The 25,534-nt window shown below is 32.3% G+C and overlaps 1 protein-coding gene across 1 annotated transcript in view; it reads left to right on the forward strand.

Annotated features, from left to right (window-relative positions):
• Positions 1 to 25,534, forward strand: part of LOC128550608 (E3 ubiquitin-protein ligase rnf213-alpha-like) — a 47,068-nt gene that overhangs the window by 7,832 nt on the left and 13,702 nt on the right. The window contains exons 5-23 of the mRNA XM_053529907.1: positions 7,880 to 8,031; positions 8,958 to 9,170; positions 9,809 to 9,999; positions 10,292 to 10,394; positions 10,793 to 10,899; positions 13,460 to 13,657; positions 14,016 to 14,240; positions 14,539 to 14,659; positions 14,786 to 15,060; positions 15,533 to 15,647; positions 15,825 to 15,941; positions 17,977 to 18,078; positions 18,633 to 18,677; positions 19,240 to 19,443; positions 19,846 to 19,951; positions 20,613 to 20,647; positions 20,881 to 20,981; positions 22,694 to 22,847; positions 23,410 to 23,590. Of these exons, the coding sequence (XP_053385882.1) occupies positions 7,880 to 8,031; positions 8,958 to 9,170; positions 9,809 to 9,999; positions 10,292 to 10,394; positions 10,793 to 10,899; positions 13,460 to 13,657; positions 14,016 to 14,240; positions 14,539 to 14,659; positions 14,786 to 15,060; positions 15,533 to 15,647; positions 15,825 to 15,941; positions 17,977 to 18,078; positions 18,633 to 18,677; positions 19,240 to 19,443; positions 19,846 to 19,951; positions 20,613 to 20,647; positions 20,881 to 20,981; positions 22,694 to 22,847; positions 23,410 to 23,590 (2,745 nt within the window). The remainder of the gene's footprint in view (positions 1 to 7,879; positions 8,032 to 8,957; positions 9,171 to 9,808; positions 10,000 to 10,291; positions 10,395 to 10,792; positions 10,900 to 13,459; positions 13,658 to 14,015; positions 14,241 to 14,538; positions 14,660 to 14,785; positions 15,061 to 15,532; positions 15,648 to 15,824; positions 15,942 to 17,976; positions 18,079 to 18,632; positions 18,678 to 19,239; positions 19,444 to 19,845; positions 19,952 to 20,612; positions 20,648 to 20,880; positions 20,982 to 22,693; positions 22,848 to 23,409; positions 23,591 to 25,534) is intronic.

Consider the following 25,534-nt stretch of genomic DNA (forward strand, 5'->3'; position numbering starts at 1 on the left):
TAAACTTAGTCGGTTTAAAATATCTGCAGAGCTTGTGTTGTATTGTTGTGATATCCGACTTTAAATAAATTTTACTTGACTTTAAACAGGGGTTCTGTGATAAAGTCCGAGTAAAGTGATAACCCGACTGAAACGAGTACCATTTCGCAATGTTACTGTGAACTACTAAGTAGTCATGATGTGCATCTCCTCAGATCTTTTTCTACACAAAGAGCTAGATTTAACATGTAATAAAGTAGTAAAATATATCTCCGATATCGATCTAGAATCTGAGCAGACGATGAAATGAGAATAACAGAGGGTAAGTCAATGTCTCCACCCTGAATGAGAACAATGGAGAGTAGGTTAACGCAGCCTAAACAAAGGCACTGGTGACGAACTCTCTTAGATATGACTTAATCAGTAGAAGACGATGTTTTCTAAACCCTGTTTATTCAACAGTAACTACAAAATCATTGTGTACATACATGTGCTCCCGGTGTTCCCAAACTGCACATATCATTTAAAAAGGCACCACAAAATAACTGTATTCTTTTGTATTTCCATGTTGGTAATTATACATGCTTTGCATGAAGAAAATGAGAAATAACCAGAATCAAGAAACAAATTTACAGTGACATATATAAAGCCAAGACAATGTGTTAAATGTCTTAACATATTATCTAATTAATGCAGCAATATGCACATAGCTATCTTACACTGTAGAAACAAAATGTGATTGAAATTTTAACCAAATATAGTGGACGCAACTTGACCCCGATGGTTGACCTTCGCATTATAATACCTAATTAGGCACAACCTATTATTGAAAAGGAGTGTACGTAAAACGCTGTATACAAACTAATTCCAAATAAATATACACGGCTACTCTAAGCACCCCTTATTTCTACAATGAAATAATCAATATGAATAATCAGCCTTAGGTCAACCATCGCAGTCAAGTTGCGACTACTATATTTGGTTAAAATTTCAATCACATTTTGTTTCTACAGTGTAAGATAGATATTCCTCTATATTTTAAAAACTATGCTGATTAGAGATTGACTGAATAAGTTTGCAGATGAAGTTTTGAAAACACGTTTATTCAGGAAGGACCTAAATTGTCCACCTGAAAACTTGAAGTATAGCTGTATATTACCTGCATTATAAGAATGATTTGCATGGTTTTTATGGGTGAAAATTGTAGGTCACTAGGTCGTGGTGGGTCTTTAAGAAAAACAAAAAAGTCATTGTGGTCCTACTGCTTGTACGGTTATCAGATTATTCTCCAAGTAATCCGATTTCCAGCAGTTCAACTCCAATATTATTTATGTTTGCTATGTGTCAAGTTTTTTTTTTTTTTTGTTCTTTTTTTATGATTGCAAGTTGAAGCATATTTCCAAGAAATACTAAACTGTGGTGACAAATTAATAAATCAAAAGAATTATTAAGCGTAAATTAGAAAAAGAAGGATATGAAAATACTATCGTAGAATCATATGACTACGGGCAATGCACATCGTACAGTACCAGAATGCACTTACTGCAGCCACAACACCCAGTAAAGTTCAACTGCAAGAATTCAGCACCTCAGAAGTTCAACTCCAAGATGATTCTCAAAGTAATCAGATCTCCAAGACTATAAATTTGCTAAACTCCCAAGACTATCAATGTTTGCCAGGTTTCAAGTTGTATGTTATAGGGTTTCGAAAAGTAACGAACAAATCTACAGTTGGCAGCGGGCTACATCAATAACAAATAATATATGTTTTCGACGTAATCAATCTACTTTCTATGTTCACCAGTCTAGTGTACATATAATGTTTGAGTAAATGTTTTCTTGACAAAACGTTATGTATTAAATAGCGGGCTACATCAATAACAAATAATATATGTTTTTCGACGTAATCAATCTACTTTCTATGTTCACCAGTCTATTGTACATATAATGTTTGAGTAAATGTTTTCTTGACAAAACGTTATGTATTAAATAAATAAAGCTACTTAATATAAGCTAGAAGACATAATTTTAAAGTATTGCCATGTAGCTAGGTTGAAAGTTTTCAGTAGAATAGAAAAATCTAATTGTTTTTTTTTTCAAAATTCAACATGATATCAAATAATACACCAACTTTCACAATTCTTGGAGCACGGGTTGTATAATTCTACACATTTATGCAAAATCAACTTCTAGTTTAGCCGACTGTAGAAATACAGTGTATTGATGTCACGACTTAATCATGACACAAATACATTAAAAGTGTTGCAACCCCACTTCTTTATTTCATGGGTTGTTGCCTTTAAACTCCGCTACCTTGTTAAAAAAGTTTTCTACAAACGACCGACCCTGCTAAAACAACAGTAGAAGTCAGTGGGATCCACCAAACGGGAAACTAGACCTATCTACCCCAAAATCCTGCTGTTGTTACTTCCGCACAGTTTTCAGATAAAAAAGGAACTGTACACATGAAAATCGTGCTATGAATGTTTTGAAAATTAAGGAATACGGATCTTTTCTCTTTTTTTTCAGAAGATATATATTGAACTAATATACCTACAGGTCACTAAGCTAAAGAGACTCAAACACCCCCTTGTGATGCTTTGATTCTATTTTGCTTAAATGAAATCAAACATTAATCGGGGACACACATGTAGGCCAACATCGAGAAACTTCACATCATGCAAACGGTCCCATGTGATAGTCTACATAAGTAATCACTCGTTATGCACTTCTTTGATTCTATTTTGCTAAACGATCAATTTTAAAGATGTTTCGGCCTTATAGCCTTTATCAAAATGACCAATTTCAAGTAAATTTCTACACCATGGCGTTCTTTCAGTTCAACAACAATTGTAATACAAATCTGGAACTGGCGTAACGTTGTTAAATGTCATCGTCAAGTCCCGCTAAAATCGAGACACATTTACGATGTACAGGGAATGCCAGTATTTATCTTGTAAATAATGGAAGAAGTCTTTTCAATATCACATATTGAAACAAACATGTAACATAAAAACCATGCAGTTGCAGCACGATTGCATTTCACATGTAACGTGTTACTTTAACTGACACATTAAAACAATGTAGCAATATATATTAAAACTAAATTTACATGAATATACAGTAAAACATAAACAAATATTTTGACTCAATTTTACATCAATCGTGAAAAAAAGTATCAAAAGATATAAATATAGGAAATAAATAATATGAATCGGTCTTATCAAAGCTGTACTAAAATAGGAAATTTTAAAAATAAAGGGAAGTAATTCAAAAATCTATAGTCCATTTTTAGACGAAATCAAACAGTTTTTATAGCAAACTCCTACGCAGTGATCTCCCTTGCCACTCGAAGAACTGCGTAGGAGTCGGGAGGTAGGAAGAGTCGCAGGTATATACATGTACAGAAATGATTTAGATCTAACGCTGTTATATTTCTGATGAGTGCAATATGTTATATTAAGGCTAAATTAGAGAAATCTTTATAATACGTTTCGAACTATTTTATCGGCAGATTTTCATCGGTCACATTCGGGGTTTTCTGAATTGTTTTAAAGGAATACACCTTCACTTTTCAAATTAGTCATGATCATGGGTCAACAGACCTAAAAACATATTTTTCATGGGAAATGACGCATTCTTTAACTTTATTGTATTTACATATGTATGAAAATATCAACGGACTGTAGAACAATGTTCAGAGAACAGTTTATATCAAAACAAAAGTATCTGTCGATTAGCCTGAAAAACGGGTAAAAACCTTACGGCGGATTAATCTGCCTTTCAGTGAAAAATGTCAGTATGATTTTCTTGCAAGCTCTAGAATACCGTAATTATAGGTCTCAACCGCTTCGCGGTTCCAACCTGAAAATCACCGTTCTCAAAACATTTGCACTCCCGAAACTAGTCTATCCATTAACCGTTTTAGATTACCCGTCAGTAGATATTGTGAAGACAAAAAACAATGCCATGTATGACTTTGTCTGGGATTCGAAGCTTGATAAAATATCTAGAAACGTAATAATACAAGATTATCAGGATAATGGCTTAAAATGACTGACATTGAAACATTACTAGATGGTTTTAAAGTAAGTTGGGTTAAAAGAATACTTAATAATAATGGCAACTTGAATTTAATTAATAAACATGAACTAAAATTAATACGAAAACCGTCTATTATTCAGGTGTAATATCAAAAACCTCGGTTCTAAAAGACTTAAAATAAAATCAAAGAATATTATTATAGCTTGGCCAAAAATTAATTATAAAAGAGTAAAAAAATAGATATCTAAGGAGTTGTTATGGAATAACTACAAAATAAAAGGTACTGATGACAAAGCAAAAAAAACTGTTTAACCTTCATGATAGTTAATATCTAAAGTTAAAAGTGTATCAGAAGATGGAGAACTATTCTTAAAAATGAAAACAAAGTGTACGAATGACCTAAGTATTTTGTAGAAAATATTAAGGAAAATATCAAACTGTGTCAACCTGCGTTCAGCATATTAATTAAAATTAAAGAAAAAATATCTACATTCAAATACCAAACAAAATGGAGTGAGATAATACCCAATAATACACATAATTGGAAGAAATATTAATAGTAGCACGTCCACTATTACTATTATAAATCAAAGCCTTGAGATGTCTGGTGGTTACGGGTTTTGCTAGAGTTATTTTCATTTTAAATGCCAATCTATAAATATACATGTATAAGAAACAAATACTAATGTGCCTCATATCTAAGATAAACTCTGCCTGACCTTACATGAACAGATGGAAGTCAGTGATGTAACCATGGGCTGGAATACCTAATCATTGACAGATCTTATATAATCTAAATGGCCAGTGTGAATGGATAGAGGATGAATAAGAACTGCTTGATCATTGATAATTCATCCACATTGTTCATGAATGGGACTACTTTGTGTAGCACATGAACAAATTCCTTTGGATGTGATTTGGAATCAAATAAAGATGCTACATGATTGTCAGAATTCCACTTAACTTTGGTAGCGGGATAAACCCGCAACCAAAAATGGTGCCCTTCAGTACAAAACCATTACGCACATGTTACCGGATAATATATTTTTGTTCAGATGCAACATTATAACATCTAGTCAATGCGACTTTTGCAATATGAGCACCGACTCTATAAAACACATGTTTTAGGATTGCCAAATTATTCAAGGCTTCTGAACAAATGTGAAAGCTAACTCCCACGCTATTAAGAGCATAATTTCGGTGTCGTTTTACAATATTCTTGATAAAAATGAAAATGATAGCCTTATCTCCAACTTCGTTTATTCTTTTGGCAAAATATTTTATCATTAAAACCAAATGCAATACAGCAGACCTGAAAAATATAGTTAGAAAAAAATATGTGCAAAACCGAAGACGACATAAAGAAAGTATTGCTTTAAAGAAAGACAAACTACACATATGCAATGAAAAAGATTTTAACATGTTCCCCAAGCACTATACCTTACATAAAACTCTATCCTTTAACTTTAAAGCACACTTCCTACCTTCCTATTCAAATATGTCTATAAAACACAAAAGTATTGTGAGAAAGGAAAATTATTATATGTTTTTAAACATTGTTATATGTTTCTGTATAAGTGTGGAAATACCATGTGCTTGTATTACTTGCTTCTATATACTTTTGTAAAATAGAAATGGAAAAAAATAAATAGGCTCTTTTTTTTTAAAGTTTCTCGCAAAAAATAATTCCTCAAAAGATAGAACGAATATAAGGTAGCACAATCCAAAGGAAAGAAATATGTCAAAATATTATTTTATTATATAACTGATATTAAGTGTTTCAAGGTCCTAATTTCAAGAAAAAGACTGATTTAATTGATTAGCTTTTGTTATTTAAACTGCTAAACAGAAACTAGCTTCAATTTAGACCTCTGTTGCCATGCCAAGTGAAAAATTAGTGTTCAAATACATTAGCAGCCATTAACCTTTAGTTTAGTTAGGCCTATATAGCGTAATGGCCGATAACCTCTCACCGTAAAAGCGGAAACGGGTATTTATTGGTGGCTGATACCGGAAAACGGGATTTATCCTATATTGTCGATATGGAGAATTTCATAGGTTAAACACAACAATCTCAATTTGACAGAAAACGAAGTACAGAAATAAGAAATATATGTATACTTAAGCAAATACTTATGTTTGTTATATTGTGCTTAAAAAGAAATATCATATTTGCGTGACTGAAATAAATGCAGACAAATACTACTAACCATAGTATAATTTAGCTTTAGATAACAAAACCAAAAAGCAATAGCATTACTTTAAGATGACAAACTTAAATAAGTAATTACTTAAGTTCATTAATGAAAATTGGGCCTGATCTAATATGTGATAATGTCACATAGTACATTTTAGCAATAATGATAGTGTAACTAGTTGGCTCTATAAAACGACATACAAAAATATTATGCAAAAAAAAAAACTATTTAGATATTTAATCAATACAAGCACATATCTGAATTTATTAAACACTCTTTACATCTTTTGGAGAAAATAAACTGTTTTGACAATCGGTAAAATTCTTACATTAATTACAGATACATTAATCTAAAACACAGTAAAATGTGCAGCTATTACATGTATATTGTTGCCTTGTGATATGAGTTCCAGTAATTAAGATTTGTACTAGGATTATCCAAATAAATATGTTCATGAATGTTTTATCTGCTATTATGCCACCAAATCCCATGATGAATAACGTCTAATTAACAATATGTGACGACTTGACTTTAGTATATTTATTTTACAGAGATAAGTAAACATTACACAAATAGGTACAAAAATAAACGCATAAATCGTTATTGTTTTACATGTAAATATTACAGACACGGGTAAATCTCCCGTACAAAATATCAATTTAACCTCATTTTTTAACTATCTATGTAAAGTACGAACTGCGAATAATGCAGACTTTATCAGACGTGGCAATTTTGCTCAGACTTTTATTACTAAGCATAAACAAACATATACTGATGTGTAGTTATTGTTGCTTCTATAAAGTTCACTTTTTGCACTTAAATTTCTTATGACATGTATATTTTCTGTAGTTATTCATTCTAGAGAGTTATCAGTTTTCTAAATCAGTCTGAATAGCACATTCTGTTACAAAGAGCTACATTTTATCCGTTTACTAGCGTGCTTACAGGTCTAGTCCATAAGTCAATTTCAGTGAACAGTCTATGAGAACTTCAAGATAAACGTAAACGTGATAAACATGTACGAGCATATTTTACATAAACAATATTCAGATATTTCTGAAATCTGTAATTCGGAATGTACCTACAAAATAATGCTCCTCGGGATTTATTTTATCTTCCTGACCAATTTGGTAAAAACTGATCATTCATTGTTTTTATAACATTTAAAATAGCTTAGGGTCTCTAATAGTCGAAAACAACCAATTTTTCTTGAAGTACAAATGAGCTCAATTAACCTGTTAACATTGAAGACCGGTTTTTTCTTATTTCTTATTGAATATATGAAACGAGTTTAATAAAATAATGTAATGCGAGGTTTTATTCAACGCGTTTAATGAATTCACTGTGGGAAGACACAAATATAATATTTTTTAATCACATATAAGCTTTTCCTTCCGAAACATTAAAAAATGTTCTTCCTTTTCCTATTATAGACCAAGTAAATTTAATCAACGTCTCATATACTTAAAACGACGTCAACGTCAAAGCTGTTTTACTATAGTATAATACTTAATTCATGTAATAGCTTTATTTCACTCCAACTTCGCCAAGCATATGGTGATAGTCTAGTTTATTTAAAACGTCGATTGGGGGGTTCAACTCGCATTCGTTTTCAAAAATTAATTTGTTCATATGAGCACACATTTATCTGTTCACAGACGGAGACTTGAATCCCCTGTTGGGGTTACTAGAGGAAACTGGGTTGCAAAAGTCACTTGAATCAGTAGGAAAGGAGCATTTCTATGAAGCTTTAGAGGCATATATTTCTGACTTCACAGAAACGGTTTATCCCGAAGCAAAAGACAGAAACGTAAGGCGTTAATACAGTTTACATTGCAAATCGTCAAGTTCAAAAGTGTCATTTTTAGCTCACCTGTCGGGTAATGACAGGGTGAGCTTTTGTGATCGCATTTGTCCGTCGTCTGTCCGTCCGTCCGTCCGTCCGTTCACAATTTCTTGTGAACACTATAGGGGCCATATTCTGCAATCAGCTTAAATCAAACTTGCACACAACTTTTATTGGCATAATATCTCATTTCCTTTCGAAAACTAGCAAGATTACATCATGGATTTCAGTGTTATGGCCCCTTAAAGGGCTTACAATTGCTGTTTTGGCTTTTGCAGCCATACAGAGACTTCGTTTATGGTTTGATTTGATACAAACTTGCAAAATATCTTCAAAAAAATAAATCTTGGATTTCATGATAAATCTGTCAGATCCAATCGTAGGTTCCGGAGTTACGGCCCCTGATTGACCCTTGAAAAAGCCAAAATGTCAAAAAACAAGGTCACAAGGAAAAATCAAAATAAAAGTTTGTACACACGCTAGAGGCCACTGTTTGCTCTTATCTTCCCGAGACTTTGTCAGAATGTTTGTTTTCATAAAATTTTGAACAAGTTAGAATCTGGGTCAAATCAAAGAAAATGCTCGTCTACACTCAAAATGCCACATTTTTTGGTCCAATCTTAATAAATATTGGTCAGAATATTTGCCTGCATGTAATCACTAGGTAAAACATGTTAACACTGTAATGGTGTGTTACACAGGTGAGCGACCTAGGGCCATTTTGGCTCTTTTGTTAAACATTTCTTAATACAGGGAGTTACGTTACTCATATTCACCAGAATGTCTTTCAAACAGTATTTATTATTTCTAAAAATGTAAAACGAAAATATATTTCAGTAATGTGTACAGGAAATGGCAGTTCTCAATGTTTTGTCTTGTTCCCATTGTAGCTAGTAGCTCTATATCTGAAGCATTATGCCTTGTCCATGGCTGCCAGAGACCAAAACACAAGTTTAACGTATACATTGTTCTGCGTTCATCGAGTGTATGAAGAATCTTCGTCATGTTTGAAACATTTTCGAGACATCAGCTGTGTATGGGAAGGATGCAATGACGTACTTGTGAAAAGAAAAAGCATTGATTTTTTAGAAGAGCATGACCTGGTATTCTATTTTGAATAAGTGTATTTTTAAAATGAAGCCGTAACATTGATCAGTATACGATGGCAAATGAAATTACATTTTTAATGTTCAGAAGGCAACTCATTCCTTTCTTACTAGTCTTTTTGGTTACAAATTCAGATAAAAGCATCTTCGTCACCTAAATAATGTTAGAAACGCATTCACTTTTTCCTTGCTCTGCTCACTAATCATAACACAAAGCAAGAAAATGACAGTCGTTTTCTTTTCATCAATAAAATTTATATACACCAATTTCCAATTATTGTTTGTTTGTTTGTTGGTTTTGGATTTTACGCCGTTTTCCAACAGTATTTCAGTTAATATGTAATGAGAGGCAGTTAGCCTAACCGGTGTTCCTGGATTCTGTACCAGTACAAATCTGTTCTCAGCAAGTAACCACCAACTTCCCCACATGAATCAGAGGTGGAGGACAAATGATTTCAGAAACAATGTCTTTCATTAAATCGCCACGGAGAACGAACGCCCCGCCCTAGGATCGAACACGCGACCCCTTGATCCGAAGATCTGCCGACACCCTATTGAGCTAAGCGGGCGGGTTATTATTTACGTAAAAGACATCTTAACACAGGTCTTGTCAGTTTAAGTGTGTTGCTTTGCAGGCTTTGTTAGCTCTTTACTTCATCGTAGACAGCGTTTCACCAGAGTCAAAGCAGTTAGAGGAAACATTTGATAATCAAGTCGGTAGAGAAAAATGGCTAGCAAGAGTTAACAGATACAGCCAGATTGTTAACCAGACATTTACCGCTTATCAAGCCCTTGGAAATCAGTCGGAACAATTGGGGAAGGCAAAGTAAAAATGGATAAAATTACATTTAAAGAGGAGAATATATATATTGCACAAATTACTTGATTTAGGCAGTGGAGATGCTTTTTTATGTCTTATTACATTTAATCCTATCGGAATCAGGTGTAGATTAAATTTAATCTCTAATGACTAAGTTGAAACGTGCGATTAGTATTCAGAAATTAGAAAAACGTTAAAATCTTTAAAAAATTGGTTCTTAAAATATTTTGTAACTTTATGCTTTCGTCAGGATAAAGTACCAGAATATGAGGACACAATAATATAGTTTTATTTTTAGAAATATGTGGAACTGTGTGGTAGTGATGCAGTTATTTATAGAAAATGTGTGTTTGAAGGCAGAAGAGCAATCTTCTACATTTCGATGCCGCCCGCTTTGGATGGTAAGTTGAGTGCAGCACTTAAATAGAGTCAGTATGTGCATATATTGTAATACAATAAAGGGAAAGATTCTACCACTCCAAAATACCATTTTACTCTCCAGTTGGTACGAATATTTAAAGATTAACATATCCACTGCTTCGCATTTGCATAGTAGGCCCACAACAAAAAGAAGCTGTAACGGAAAATTATCATAGACGGGTTGCTTCAAAAATCCAACAAGTACATTTAAGTTATATGTAAAATATAGACAAAAGGGGAGGAAGAGATGGGGAGGGGTAAAAGGGAAAAGTGGAACAAGGATAAATATTTGAAGAAGAAAACTACTTGAAATAAAAGCTGGACCCTGAAAAAAATGCGTACATATATGTATAAAATGCAAATTCTATATTTGTTTCAGCTGTTATCTAAAACTCCCGAGGTGAACATGAAGCAAATCGACACTCTGAAAAACGTAGAAAAGTTTTTGAAATTGTGCCTTACAAAGATGAAGAATGAAAGTGTAAAGTAAGATTTTTATGAAAATAGACTTTATGTTAGGTGATTCTGAGTTTTCTTTGCATTGATGACATAATTTGGCGAATATTTATATATGCAAAACTGGAATGTCTTCAGTACCGTATTATATACTACTAAGTGTATTCTCAACAGCTTTCCTACATTTGTACATGTATGTTAATGACACAATGTTTTCCTCACGAGACAAATTTCTTAGTGAATCAACGCTACAAAGCAAAAGAATCTGAACGACTGAAATGTATCGGTTTCTTACTGTGTTTTCGGCGTATTTCAAATCAACGCAAAGTTATTTTAAGATAAACAAACAAAAGGAAGTAAGTAAGTTCTTTTGCGTGATCACATACGTTCAGTACAATATCAGAAATATGGAAAACAATAGGCTATTGTTTTTCGACATCAAATTAATAATGCGGGGTTAACACGCATGTCATACATATTGTCTCTATGGATCATATTTGTAGATAATAAAGCAAAGAGCTATCTGTATGTGTTCTATTTAATAAGAAACTACAATAAATTATTCGAGAACTTCAGTTTCTTTGACTTTGCTTCAGTAGAAATAGTCAATATTTTCATTTTTACTTATATGATGGGACCTTTCTGGGAAAGAGGGCTGAGTTACCAACTTTAAATTACTTGCTTCTCTATGCCGTTGGGTGTAGAGTTCTTTTATGTGAGGAAGCTAACCAGTCGGCTTTTTGAGAGTCATGGATCTACTCAGATGCTTTCTCATGTCAAAACTATGGCGAGAATTATCAAAAGCTTGTTTGTGTCAGTGTGACGTTATGCGCGATATCTTTTATTTTGCTCAATTTTGTGCCTAGCGTTTCACCCGTCTTAGTATTTCTGCAGACCGTTACTCGCAATGGCTTAGAAAGGTTTAGCCGGATATAAGAAATAAAATATGAATAGCCGAAAATGTAGAGTAACAAAGTTAAGTATTAATGTCTCTTATTTTCTGTCCAAATCATAGAGCAATATTACATGAAAGCAGGTCTCCCTCTCACCCTTAGGTGGGTGTTATTTACTTCTTCCTTTTAACCGTTGCGACAAACATAACAAATAAAACAACAAACGTAATATTTCTTGGCTACTGTTTCCTCTGCAATATGTTGAAAGATGCATTTTTATTTACAGTTTAATACCTTGGTTTCAGCTAGTTACACAGACACAAAAAGGAAAAAATACCTTTATAATGTCTTTACACAAATCGAGGGCTTAGAGCGAAATTGGTCTGTCTGTATATAGAAACAGAAGCAGAGAGACCAATTTCGCTCTTAGCCCTCGAAATGTTAATTTTGCAAGTGCAAACGAAGAAATTATCAGATTTCAAACATGATTCCATTATATGATGATATTTATGTGTCAGAATTTGCCTAGATAATGTATTGCTACTCAATGCAGTAATATACCACACAATATCTATTGTATTATTATGCTTTGATGAAAACTGTTGTTATGGTTAAATCCGTTCGCACGCCCGTCTGACCGTAATACTCTTTTTCTTAAGCATTATCCAGAAATTTAGAAGGAACTTTGTTCCAGCTTTGCATAGTGATAGAGGCCATTAACAAGAAGTGCAGTGTGCAAGAACCATAACCCTGTCTTTCTTAATTGTCTACCTTTCATAAAATCTATTGAAGAAAACTTCACACAATGATGAAGGCTATTGAGGGAAAGTGCGGTTTTCGAGAACTATACCTCAACCGTGCTTACATTTTTGCTTCTTTTACTACACTTACTTGGAAAACTTTTGCTTGGAGCATAACTCAAAAACAATTGAAGAGGTTTTATAAATCTTCACTTATTGAGATGGGACATTGAGAGGAAATGCACTGTACCAGAACCGTAATATTACTTTCCTTACTTTTTGAATTATATGAATTATATAGATTTATGAAAGGCATTAATATTTAAACATATTCACGCATGCATGTCCTTTGGCCCGTCCGTCCGTCCTTCCATCGTTTTCACCCCATACCATCTTAACTTTTAGGAAGAATTTTCATTTTGAAAAAAATAGCAACAGTTGTTAACCTCGTCAAGATGACGTGAAGAGAGCACGACTTGAGACACAAGGTCCAATGTCAACGTCACATTATATATACATACTTCATATCCGCCCTATATTACCTAAGCTTCAAGATTAACCAAGACGACAAGACACAAACCAGGTCAGCAGGTAAAAGGTCAACTCACACTTGGTTGTCGAGATGAAATAGCTAAACTTTGGGTCCAATCCACTTCTTCTTAAGTAATAGTAAGATTGTTTAAAAAACAAAGCAAGCAAACATGCATTTCCTCGTCAAAATATATACAGAGCGAGTGCATAACCTAGGTTACTTGGTCCAATCCATGATCAGGAAAACGCTGTCATCAAAGGTTATGATCACGACATTTCCTATATCAGAGCGGCTTCTGACGGTCATTATCGCCGTACGTGATAGCTGTAGTTTAATTTGGTTATATAATGTAGTGAATATGAAGTAGTAAGTTTGAATAACAATTGTTATCTGTAGTTTGCTTTATAGATAAATTCTATTTTCAGAAAAGCTGAAAAATGTAAGAAATGTGGTGGTAAGCATTCAGATAAGAGTAAAACTCTGTCATGTACTCACGAAATATGCGCAAAATGCATTGAAGAAGTTTTATCAGAAAGTGTCTCTGGTCAAAAGTGCCCAGTCTGCAAAAAGGTGCTTGAAGCGGATTGGAATACCAAGGATGATGACGAAGAAACTGTAAAGAGGTATTTTTCTTTGGCAAAACGATCTGCTTACACAGTCATCATATTGTTAAACTGCAGAGATTAAAGTTAGCACATGAACATGTTTTAATTAAATTTTCAATAACAAAGATTTACTGTTTATGTTTCATATGTGTGCTTGTCTGTTATTGTTCTTGATAGAAAATTATAGGGACCTTTTGTTTCTCGTATGTCAATGAGTGTAAAACGTTGCCTTGTTGTGCAGTTGATAAGGCTCTATTGTAGTTGTGTATATAGCCTGCAACCTGTTAGTAAAAAGTCATTTTGTAAAATGCTAATTAAGTGAACAGAAGTATTTTATTTTTAATGTTAACATTAATTTTATAATTGTAAATTTAAGATGGATCGCTGATAAAGTTGGTGATTACAGACAAAGGTGCAACTCATTTCTCATGGAGGTGGTGTCACAGCTATGTTTTGGAGACAACACACCGCCTGATCCAGAAGTGATTGACTGGTTGATATCATGTTCATTTCAAAATGTAACAGAACTAGAGGCTGACATCGGAATTGAACAGAACAAAGTCTTCCAGTCTTTCATTTTTAAACATCTTGTTAGAACAGAGTAAGTGGCTTTATCGATTATGCTGATCGTTAAATAAGACTCCATGGGTTTGCACTTTTCATTTTTTTCTCCAGAACAGACTCAGTCACACCGCATCTTCTACTTTTTGGTTGCTTCTGCTTTTCATTTCAAGAGATTATTGTTATAGATCTAATTTTACTTTAAACAGGTTCTGCTTTATCGGAGTAGAAACTGCCAGTTGTTAAAATTGTTTCGTCTAATAGGGTTCTATATTTATTATGTATAATGTCAACCCCGTAAAGTTCCCCTACTTAAATGAAGTCAAACATTTTTGCAGTGAGAAAGAACTTCGCGTTCATCTAGAAAAGTATATCCAGACACCTGTTAAGGAAGCGAGTAGAGACCTTTCAGACGTCCCTTGCGAGGATGTTGTTTTGACAGTTATACACAGTTTTGAGGTAACCTCCACTGATTACACGCTAAATAATTATATTAGAATTAACCATAATGTAAATGACTTGTTACTCACTTCTTTGTGTTTATTTATGCAAAACATTTAATATTTGATGTATATTCTTTTTTAGGATAAAATATCTGAGAGTATGATGTTACGAAATGCAGATGAAGTATCTATTGTTAGGAGATGCTTCAATTTGGCGCTTATATCAATAGAGAGCAAGGAGTCTGTTGTTGATCAAATATTTGCAATTGCTCGTGCGCGGGTAGGCCTATCGTCTGTTGCAAAGTTTATTGACAAACTGCTTTTCTATGAGGATAGCATTAATGCTAACTCTAAGAAAGATATAGAAGAACTATTACTTCTAGCAAAGGAATTGTGTGGAAACAGAGAATGGCCTTGGTTAGTAAAACTATTATAGACTTATTCTATTTCTATTGTGTTTTCCAAAATTATAATGAATAGGATGTCGTAGACTTAAAATTCATGAACAATTTAATGTTAAGAAACTATATTCATTAAATGTTATACATTGTATGTTTGAATTTATATTCTTAATGAAGAAATGTTTTTATCATAAACAAAACTAACAAAAGCCATGACTGTATGCAGGACAATATTTAAATTTGTATGAATTTTGCAACTTTGTAGTATAATTAATGATACAATAATAAAGTTGTTAGTCATTTTGTGGATGTGTAATGCGCGTGATTTTGACTTTACATTCAAATGCATTATGTCTTGTTATCTCATTTGTAAGTTCGCTATTGAATGATTTTGTAAAAATTGATGAATGTGAGCCCTGATTTGACACTCTGAAGATAAGTATACAGTATTCATATTTATTCAAAATGTTTACGTTTTATTACTGCAGGAGATATCTGATATTATATATTGCACGAGAATTTGGCGTTGATGCGCTACTCTCTGCCTGTAAAAGTCCAAATGTGAACATCAACTGGATACAGAAAGCAGCTCTTCAAGAGAAGGCAAGTCACGCTCTTCATATATATTAAAGTCATTTTTTATGCACGTAATTCTTAATAATCCGATGAGATTCATTTCAGCTTTTGCATAAGCATTTGTAAAAATTAATTGTGATGAAAACGGTAAATGTTTTGTTGAAAAAAAAGTATATTTTTAAACTGATATAGCTCTTTATTCAGGTGCAGGATACGGTTGACATTTACACAGCTTGTGGCGATAAATACATCAAAATCAAGCAGTTGTTATTGGCAACACTAATATCCGAAGATGCAAATAATCTTTTTGATTACATACAGGTAGCTGTAATTTTCATGAATATTTCTTTACATATGTAGTTTAAAGGCATTAGAATCAATATTCTTTATATCGTTTGAAAAGAGATTAGCGTTGTGCTCTTTTGGTAGATGTATTTACTTGGTAGAAGGAAAGTTTTATTCTGAAACATATATGCAGATAATGTTGCGTAAATTACCTTCAACATGATCTATAAACCTTCTAAGGAATTCCGGAACGCAATAAATATCATTATGGATTTCTAGAAATTAATCAGGCCCCCAATACATTTAGGTGAGATATATCACTTTGCTGCTGTCCGAACATTCGTCCGTATGTCATGAAATCTTGTGTGTCCAACTCATCTTACAGTATTGCAAATGACCAGTAAGGAAAGCTTTTTTCTGAGACTATTTTTACCTCAATTATGGCCCTTTGATATTTTTGCTACATAAAATAAGGAATAATATTGTGTTTCCAAATCCTCCAACACTTTTAGTCTGATTTGCTTCTAACATTCATACATGAACAAGCTTTATGTTCAGATGACCATAAAAGGAGAAATGTTTCTGTGATTATTTTACCGTAGTTATGACCCTTTGATAGTTTTTGCTATATGGAATATAGAGAAAACTCTTGTGTGTCCAACTTGTCAGACATTATCAACCTTATTTGCTTCAAACGTTCACAGAAGAACAAGCTCGATGTGCAGATGACCATAAAGGAAGAATGAATTTTTTCTGTGAATATTTTTACTGCAGTTAAGGCCCTTTTGATAGTTTTTGCTATATGAAGGATGGTACACTATTTTGGGGGCATCCATGTTCTTTAGACTCAATCTTAGTCAATATTTTTACTTTTTTCTTCTGTTGTTGAGGTATTGATTTTCTAGTCACACTGATGATCTGCAGATATGAAATTACTTATTTCTTGTATAATACACGCACTCTGATATGGTATTCAGTATAATTTTTAATAAACTGGTGTATTCATTTATATAAAGCTGTTTATTGCTAAAGCTGCTAATTTGTCTATTCCTGTAAAACCTTAACAAAAACCTCAATTCTTTAAAGTTTCACAGTTCTAGTCATCATCAGCATTACATTACGATTTTGCCTACTATATACATATCAAAGTACGACGTTTCCACGCCAATTAATGTATTTACGTCAACGTCACAAAACGAAAGCCCTCTGTAACGTAAATATCAACTCGAACTTTCATAATGTATGATCTTGTCATTTGTTACTTTAACGGTGATAAGCTTTTAAAGATATTCGATTTTCCTTTTTGACCACTGCATCTCTACATATCCGAATAAAACTATTCTAAATAGGACTTTCACGAGTAGGAGCCAAGCTTCAAGTAAATGCAGAAAAAAACAACATTTATACAATTTTCGTTATTTATAAATACTTCGGAAGTAATCCTGAAACAATTATTTCGATGATTAAATGATACTATTCTAACTTCACACGTATCAACACGTAATTGAATGTCCAACTTTTCTAAATATTTATAATTATTTGTCTTAACTCGTAAAGAAACAATTCAAATCAGACTATTTGAAAGCAAATTTATCGTGATTTATAGTTTCCGATGGTCTGTGAGCCAGGCAAACAGGAATGTTAATTGAAGGCTTATGAAACATTTATACTCTTTATTTAAGTCTGAAGTTTTTATTTCTAAAGTAGTAAAAGATACGTAAAATAATTCAGATAAAATAAGGTATTGAATAAAGTAAAGCGTCTTACCTTAGTTATGATCACAGCCGAAGCCCAGACCCTATTAATTTACAAAGGAATAGACTCTTTCAATTTGCGTTAGCCATTTTGTTTCCTCTCTATACATCAAAATTGGTACTTCAGTGATTGTATGTTCATTAGAAGGCAATATTGATTGTCAGCAAATGTCTTGTGAACATATGAATGCTATGCTTATTTTCATATATCTAAAGTATAGCGAGTACTGAAGTTATAATATCAAAGAATTAACAGTTTTCTTCTGAAATGTTGTATAACAATCACCCTATTTTAAAAATTCAAATAATTGTTACAGAAATCTACAAACAAACAACACCTTGTTGTCATGCTCGAATTAGCAGTTCATAGAGAAATAGAAATTCCGAGGGCTTTAAAGGGAAAAGATAAAACAGAAGAGGTAAGCTCTTTAATAGTTATCGACAGCTGATATAAATTATAACTTTGTAAAGCGCATGCCATAAACTATGTCCATTTTACGGTTTTATAACTATACGAGCTTGCAGTTATTAGAAGTAAGATGTTTGAAAATCCTATAAAATTGCTTAGATAATACAAAAATTATGCAGTGTTTTATATGTCTCATATATTTCCCTTTTTAAACATAAATACAACAATTTCGTCTTCTTAATATCTAAGTTAATTTAAAGGAACTTGTCATAATAATAAGCTCCGATTAAGGAAAGTTGTAGAGCACAATGTCTTCTCTTTCTTTATTATTGTTTGGATTGTAGTCCTTACTGTAATACATTTTCGTACTTACAGTATAACTTTTCAAATATTTGAGGGAAATTTAAGGAACCTATCATAATAGTAGGGAAGAATAAAAGGCTGTACGGAGGACAAAAACCGTCATTAAACTGCACATGTATTTCCTCCTGCTCGTCAAAAACAGTTTATTATGCATTTATTTACGATATATTGTATATAGAGCATTTGCATTATTCTTTACAGCAAATTGCAGTGGTTAAACAGGCCTTCCAAAGCCTACCAGAAGATGTGAGTTTGCGTTATGTGTTTAATAATATTATTTTCTCAGACTGGCATTTAGACCAAACAAAACAAAAATACAAATGCAGTGCCAGATAACATCAGGCTTTATTGTTATCTTTTTAAAACAATTTTTTTCTCATGCAAAACCAAGAAGTGAGCAAAATGGACCAGCATCTTGTCTATCTATGCTTTATGATACCTTCCTCGAAGTAAATCCTGTTTTCGTAAGCAGTATTATTTAATCCTTCACTTTCTTATATCGGTTTATGAATCAGCATGTAGTAAGATTAACTGATACGTTAGCCTCCCTGCACTTGAAGAAAGTTACTCCTTACTAAATGTACCCATTTCATCTACAAAAAATTCAAAGAACTGACGTTGCATACATATTTTTTTATTTGCGTATTATGTTCAAATTTTGTGAAATTCATTTTTGAGACTATATGTATTGAAATATTTATTTCTAGTTTAATGACCGAGTGTCTTAACCCAGCATATTTCATTATTAAGCACGTTGTTGTTTTATATTGATATTACTAATTTTCATTTTTCTTTCTTTTTGTATTAGCTCAATGCTAATTCATTAGCACTCGACCAGACTGTAATCAAACAAATGCAGCTAGATGTAAGCCCGCAAAAAGACAACGATCGCGACATCAACATAAAATGCCTTATATTTCACTGGTTATGTGTAATAAGGCATTTAGAATCAAACTGTTGTACAGTTCTTAAGCCACTGTTTCAAATAGCAGTCGAACCTTGGGAAACTAAGGTACATGTTTTTCAGTCTTTGAATATAGTATATTAAATTTTACTTATATCGAACTAAGCTTCAATAGGTATAAGTAATTTTAAAACTGCTTTTACGAGTTAAATTATGTCAAGGAGTTATCAAATTCATTGTTCCAACTAAAATTAATGGTATTGACGTTTCGATGCATTATACTATCTAACACAACATTACTACAGAGAAACAACGTAGCTTAATTGTAAAAGAAATTAATAAAATATAAATAGATGGAACTTAATATATCAATAAACAATAAATAAATAAAATGTTACAATTCATAAATTTATTTAACGTAATTGGTTTGCCTAGTGAAAATGAAAAGATACCATCCACAAACCATGACACCACTTGGCTTAGATAATATCTCAAAATTATTTGTTGCAGAATTTCTTTTTACCATGCATGCCACATGACATTCTTGCTGGACTGAGAGCGACCCTCTTAGAGACCGCAAAGGAAAAGTATGCTGGGCAGAATACTGTATATTTCCGTATGTTCTATGCCATTCTAGAAATATATTATTTTTTTCACAACATGAACTAAATGCTCCGTTATGAAAATTATAATTAAGTACAACATTGCGTCTAGTCCTTTGGGCTGAACTGACAACTCACCTTTAGAGCAGAATACCATGAGTCGAGCGCGAGTTCGATATATTACTGACTGTTGATAAAAAAATCGTTCGTTCTCTACTTCCGATTCAAAAGGGAATGTTGTCAGTTGTTTTACGGGGATAGAACGAGATGTTGCTATATTTTAATTGAACCACCTGTTTAATCCGTTACAGTCTATTCAACCTCAAATTAATCAAGTATCATTTTTGTCGGAAAGATAACTTAAGGCCCGATTACATCTTATTCAAAGATAAGTTAAATTACACCAAAACTCTTTGAAACATTCTAAGTCTCATTTTGAAATATAAGATGATAGAAGCAAAGTTTGGTAAAAAGGTTTAATTTATTTATAACAAAATTCTCCGAAAAAAAATTTGTTTACATAAACAACAAATAACCATATATACATGCAGTAGCCAATCAATTTAAAAAGCAGCAGACTATGCTATTAGTACTTATTTAGAACAACTTCGACAGTTAATTGGGTTGTTTCTCAATTTAGTGAAAATTAACATTTTATTATGTTTTTTTTTGTAGAATGTGAAAATGGTCATCCATATGAAGTTGGAAATGTAAGTTCTCGTGTATAGATTGTTTAGAAAATTTTCTGAAAGCAGCTTATTCACTTAATTATTTTCGTATATATATGTTAACTAAGAGATCACCCTCTCCTGATATAATTGCTTATTTGAAAATATTTTACTTCTTCTCTCCTTAAAGTTCTTATTTATATAGAAATACGAGTATATCAATTTATATACCATTCATACAGCACCTTGTTTCAAATACATTACAATATTTTTAGTGTGGACGACCTGTGGCAACGGGTGCCAAATGCTTTTGTGGTTCTCCAATTGGCGGAACAGCTTATAATGTACTTCACGAGAAAAACAGACCAGTTGACAAGTAAATAATTATCCTCTTACATGTATAAAGATAATATCTGAATAAATGACATGCATAATAACTCGACGAGTTGAAGTGTTTAATGATATATTTAAAGCAATATGCGACGTGGTAAGTAAAAATCATCAAAAATGGAGGATGTAGCTTTTTGAAATAATGGCGCGCTCGGTAGGCAAGATCCTCCGTTATTTTTACTAGATAACTTAACTTTTTAACAAGGTTAACACCACACTTTGACATAGTAGTATATTCTTTTTAAACATATAAAGCTACAGTAACGCTTTTTGAAAAGCTAACTCCACACTCTTACATGATAATATGAAATGTTCTGACATAAAACAGCTATTACGTTCCATATTACTGTTCCCCAGTTTCCTTCATTTACTTGCAACGGACCATGTAAAGATAGCAATTAAGTTTCCTTCATTTACTTGCAACGGACCATGTAAAGATAGCCATTAAGATTGCCCTCGGCGATATGTGACCATTTTGTGTCGATTCGCCGTGAAACCCAACTCACTCACTCAAGTTTGCCTGCAGGTTGCAGTTCGCTTTTCACAATTCAAATTGCAAACTGCATTTTTTTGCATTCTGTTGACGATTTGCATTGTAACCGCCAAGCTACTTTTCGTTTACAGTTCGAATTGCAGAAAAAGACAACATTATTTCTCGCTTCATTTTCTAAACGTTTATATTTTTGCTTTACAAAATTCGTTTTTCGAAATATATGTTGCATTTAATGATTTGAATTTCATATTTCGGAATCTTTAGATTGTTTTTAAGTTTGCAATATGAATTCTAAACTAAAACTAAAATATATTTTGCATTTAATTTTGCACTGCCAGCTTTTGCTGTTTAACTTGAAACTAAAAAATAAATTTCGCATTTCAGGATTTTACTTTGAAATTATAAAATTGTTTTGCATCTGGAATTACATTGCAAACTGCAAAACGTTCTCTAGTTTGAAGTTTACGATTTGAATTGCAAACTCGTTTTGATACTTCGCGCTTCTTGACTCGAATTGCGAGCGGGAAGCAATTTTGCACTTTGCAATGCAAATTGAAGAGATAATATCATTGTACATTTCATGTTTCAAAAAAAGTTCTTTAATACAAACAGATCTAAATCATTATTACATCATATCGATTCATATAAATATATGTATACTTATTTAAAAAAAAACAACAGGAAAAGTAGAAGTGTCAAAGGCTGTAGAACAGTCTGAAAATTGAAATTAAAATCGTGAAATACAAAAATTATTTCCGGTTGCGTTTCAAACCGTAAAAAGCAATGCAACTAACAAAATGCTTAAATGTCATTGTGCGCAATTCTATTAGTGAAATGCAAAACAGATTATAGTTGCAGTTCAAAAAAATCCTGGAATATGAACTTCAAATCGTTGAAAGCAAGATACATTTCAAATTATGAACTGATCACATTTTGCAGTTTACAGTTCAAATCTCAAAGAACAAAAGTGTCTGAAATATGACATTTAAGGTCGGAAGTAAAAGTTCTATTCTTTTTTCTATTCCGATTCACAAGCTGCAATAAAGAGTCAGTCAAAGTGCTAGAAATACAGTTTAACCAATTTTAAAACTATCTAACGTACTTAGGTCATTCGCATTGACATTTAAGAAAAACGCCATTGTTCTTTGACCGAATCTTGTCCATAGTTTAATTGCTTTGATTAAATCTTTTTTTCGATATTTTAGCATAGATCGAACATTGCCTGGTCATTGCTTAGGTGTTCCAAACGATCGGGTTCAAGGAGCAGTACCCGAAAGAAGTTTATCACTAATACAGTGTGCCTTACTCAAGTTTCTGCTCCATATGACTATGTACATAGGATGTGGCAAAAGTACAAAGGTTTGTTATATATATATATATATATATATATATATATATATATATATATATATAATACACATATTCTAACTGAAGAGGGAAATATTATATATTTAAGAAATAGTTCATTTCATGATACGTCGTTGAACAAAATCGTTGTGTTGAGTTCATATGCGATAGATCATATCACGAAGGCACAGCTGAACGACGAACAATAATTTTATTCAAGAGCTTATCACTTAATGAGATTTTTTGTTTCGATTCTAATACATTACTAAGTGTTATTATATATTTGTACATCTTTGAAGATATTCACCAAATATTTGCCTGTTTTGCTTGGGTTTTTTTTTCAGAGAACCTCTATGCCGTTTAACGCTATGACGATTGTGACAAACAAACTATAATAACACATATTTTTAGCTTTTTTGTTGATATAAATATAAATCGGGCTGTTTCAGAAGTTAGAATTTCATTTTATCATAATTGAATATCAATGCTTTAAATAAAATCCTAAATAACATTACTTTATAACAGACATTATTCAAATATATAAATTCTAAAGCTGATACATACTTTTTTCCAGGACATATGTGCTTTAATCAAACCAAAGATTGAAGATAAACTTGTGCACAGCTTTTTATGGGATCACATCTTGCTTGACTTAAAAGACTTGCAGGGTGCTTTATCCTTAAATGCGGATGAGATTTTGCTGTTGTCACATTGCTGTGTTGATGCAATAATGGAGAAAGGTCTCTGCGAAGAAGGTATTAATGTCATGGACTTGAAGATTAAAAGATATTTTACGCGCTTTTGTTTTTATATTATATATTATACAATATTTATATAGCACCCTTTCCATGATAAACACGTTCAAAAGTGTTTTACACTCGGGGCGCCAAATTCATCCTCTGCCAGTGATTGAAGACATAGAGCGATCAGGCAACAGAATTCCAAAGAACAGAGAGAGGGATTTTTTTTTAGATACAGCCAAGTCTGGGCATGAGGAAGATTTGACCTCATGACCAATATGACAGGAAATCGATATCAGGGGAGACAATAGCTATATGGTATTGTTAACGGATGACTGGTATTGCGAAGTCGATATTTATTGCGTCCGGGTATTGTCACCTGGATGTTTATTTCAATTTCAAGAAGTTTTCCGTAAGAAATTAAACAAGTCATTTTTACCAAAACATCATTTAATATGTAGTTTATTGAATCATAGTATTATAAACATGTTATTTTGTAATAACTTTTCAAGTCACAAAATACAAATAAACTTGACAAATAAATTTTAGAATTGACATTGTAAAATTACGTCGATTTATAATACTGCTCTTTCTTTTCTGTGTATACGGCATCAAATGTTTCAGACCCCGAGTCAAAATCCTGATTTTGACCTTGTTAGATTTGTACTACCACGTCCATTTTTAAGTCACAATAATACACATATAAGTTGTATTTTTTTTAAAACGGTCGATTACAGTTTATAGTAATACATGGGTAGATTTTGAACTTTTTACTTTAAAATGGTTAAATATCATACGTATATCCAAAGAGCTAGCTATACATTTTATACTCCTTTGGTATATCAGTTCAGTAATTCTTAAGATATTGGGAAAGTAAGAAATTTAAATTAATCGGAAATTATGGTATGTTTGTAAAATAAATAAAAGGGAGAATTGTGCCACCCTTGGTCAAATTGATCATATTCTCGTTCTTTTAAAAATATTGGCAATCAGCGTGGTACAAGTATTTTGCCATATTCAAGCAGACAATACATGTATGAATATAACTACACATATTTCACCAAAATATGCAAACTGTTTGCAAAATAAAAAATGATGCGAAAACATAAAATGACACTTATTTAGTGGTAATTAGGGTCCAATAAAACGGATATACACGTGATGCATAAACAATTTATTATTTCTATCAGCTTTCATTCAATACGATTACAGTATAGAAATGACATTAATGTAAAATTATTTCGAATTGAACATGTACAATCATTTATGATAGTTTCATAAAGAGGTAAAGTAGATAACGACGATTTTCATGATAACTGAAAAGATAATGAAACCAGGTAAAATTTTCATGAAAGCAAAACTATATTTTCACAAAAAAAAAAACCCAAAAGATCTTGATCATTTTTTCTAATTTCATAAAAAGTTAGTTGATATCATGAAAAGATACGTTTTGCTGTGGCAGTTCAAAGCACTGACTAGAAAATATTTTATGATATTTGTCTTGCATTCATGAAAAAAATATCTGTTATCATGATATATTTTTAGTCATTATTGTTGAAAATGTTTCATGAAAGTTGGGTGGTGGAAGTTACTGAATTAAAAGTCAATTCCGCTTTAAATGCAGATATTTTATTTACATTACAAAAACATTCTTGTACTTCAAAATCCTCCGGACACAATTTCCGCCTTTAATTTGACCTAGGCGGACCTTGAATTTATTGACTAAAAACTTAAAATTTATACAAAAATTCTATATGCAAATAATTACCTTGCGCTCCTCACTTTTCCTTCTCCAGATAAGCCTTTTTTCAACATTGTATGGCCGATAGAAACCTTTCTCTTTTCATATTAAATTGACATAATTGGCATACTTGACACTGATATTTAAATGAAAATCAAATAAGGTGAGAACAACAACATAAGAAGAAATGCGCATCTCTTTCTGTTTAGAACTGAAAT

This window comes from Mercenaria mercenaria, chromosome 18 (assembly GCF_021730395.1).
Source record: "Mercenaria mercenaria strain notata chromosome 18, MADL_Memer_1, whole genome shotgun sequence".
NCBI classification, from domain to species: Eukaryota; Metazoa; Mollusca; class Bivalvia; order Venerida; family Veneridae; genus Mercenaria; species Mercenaria mercenaria.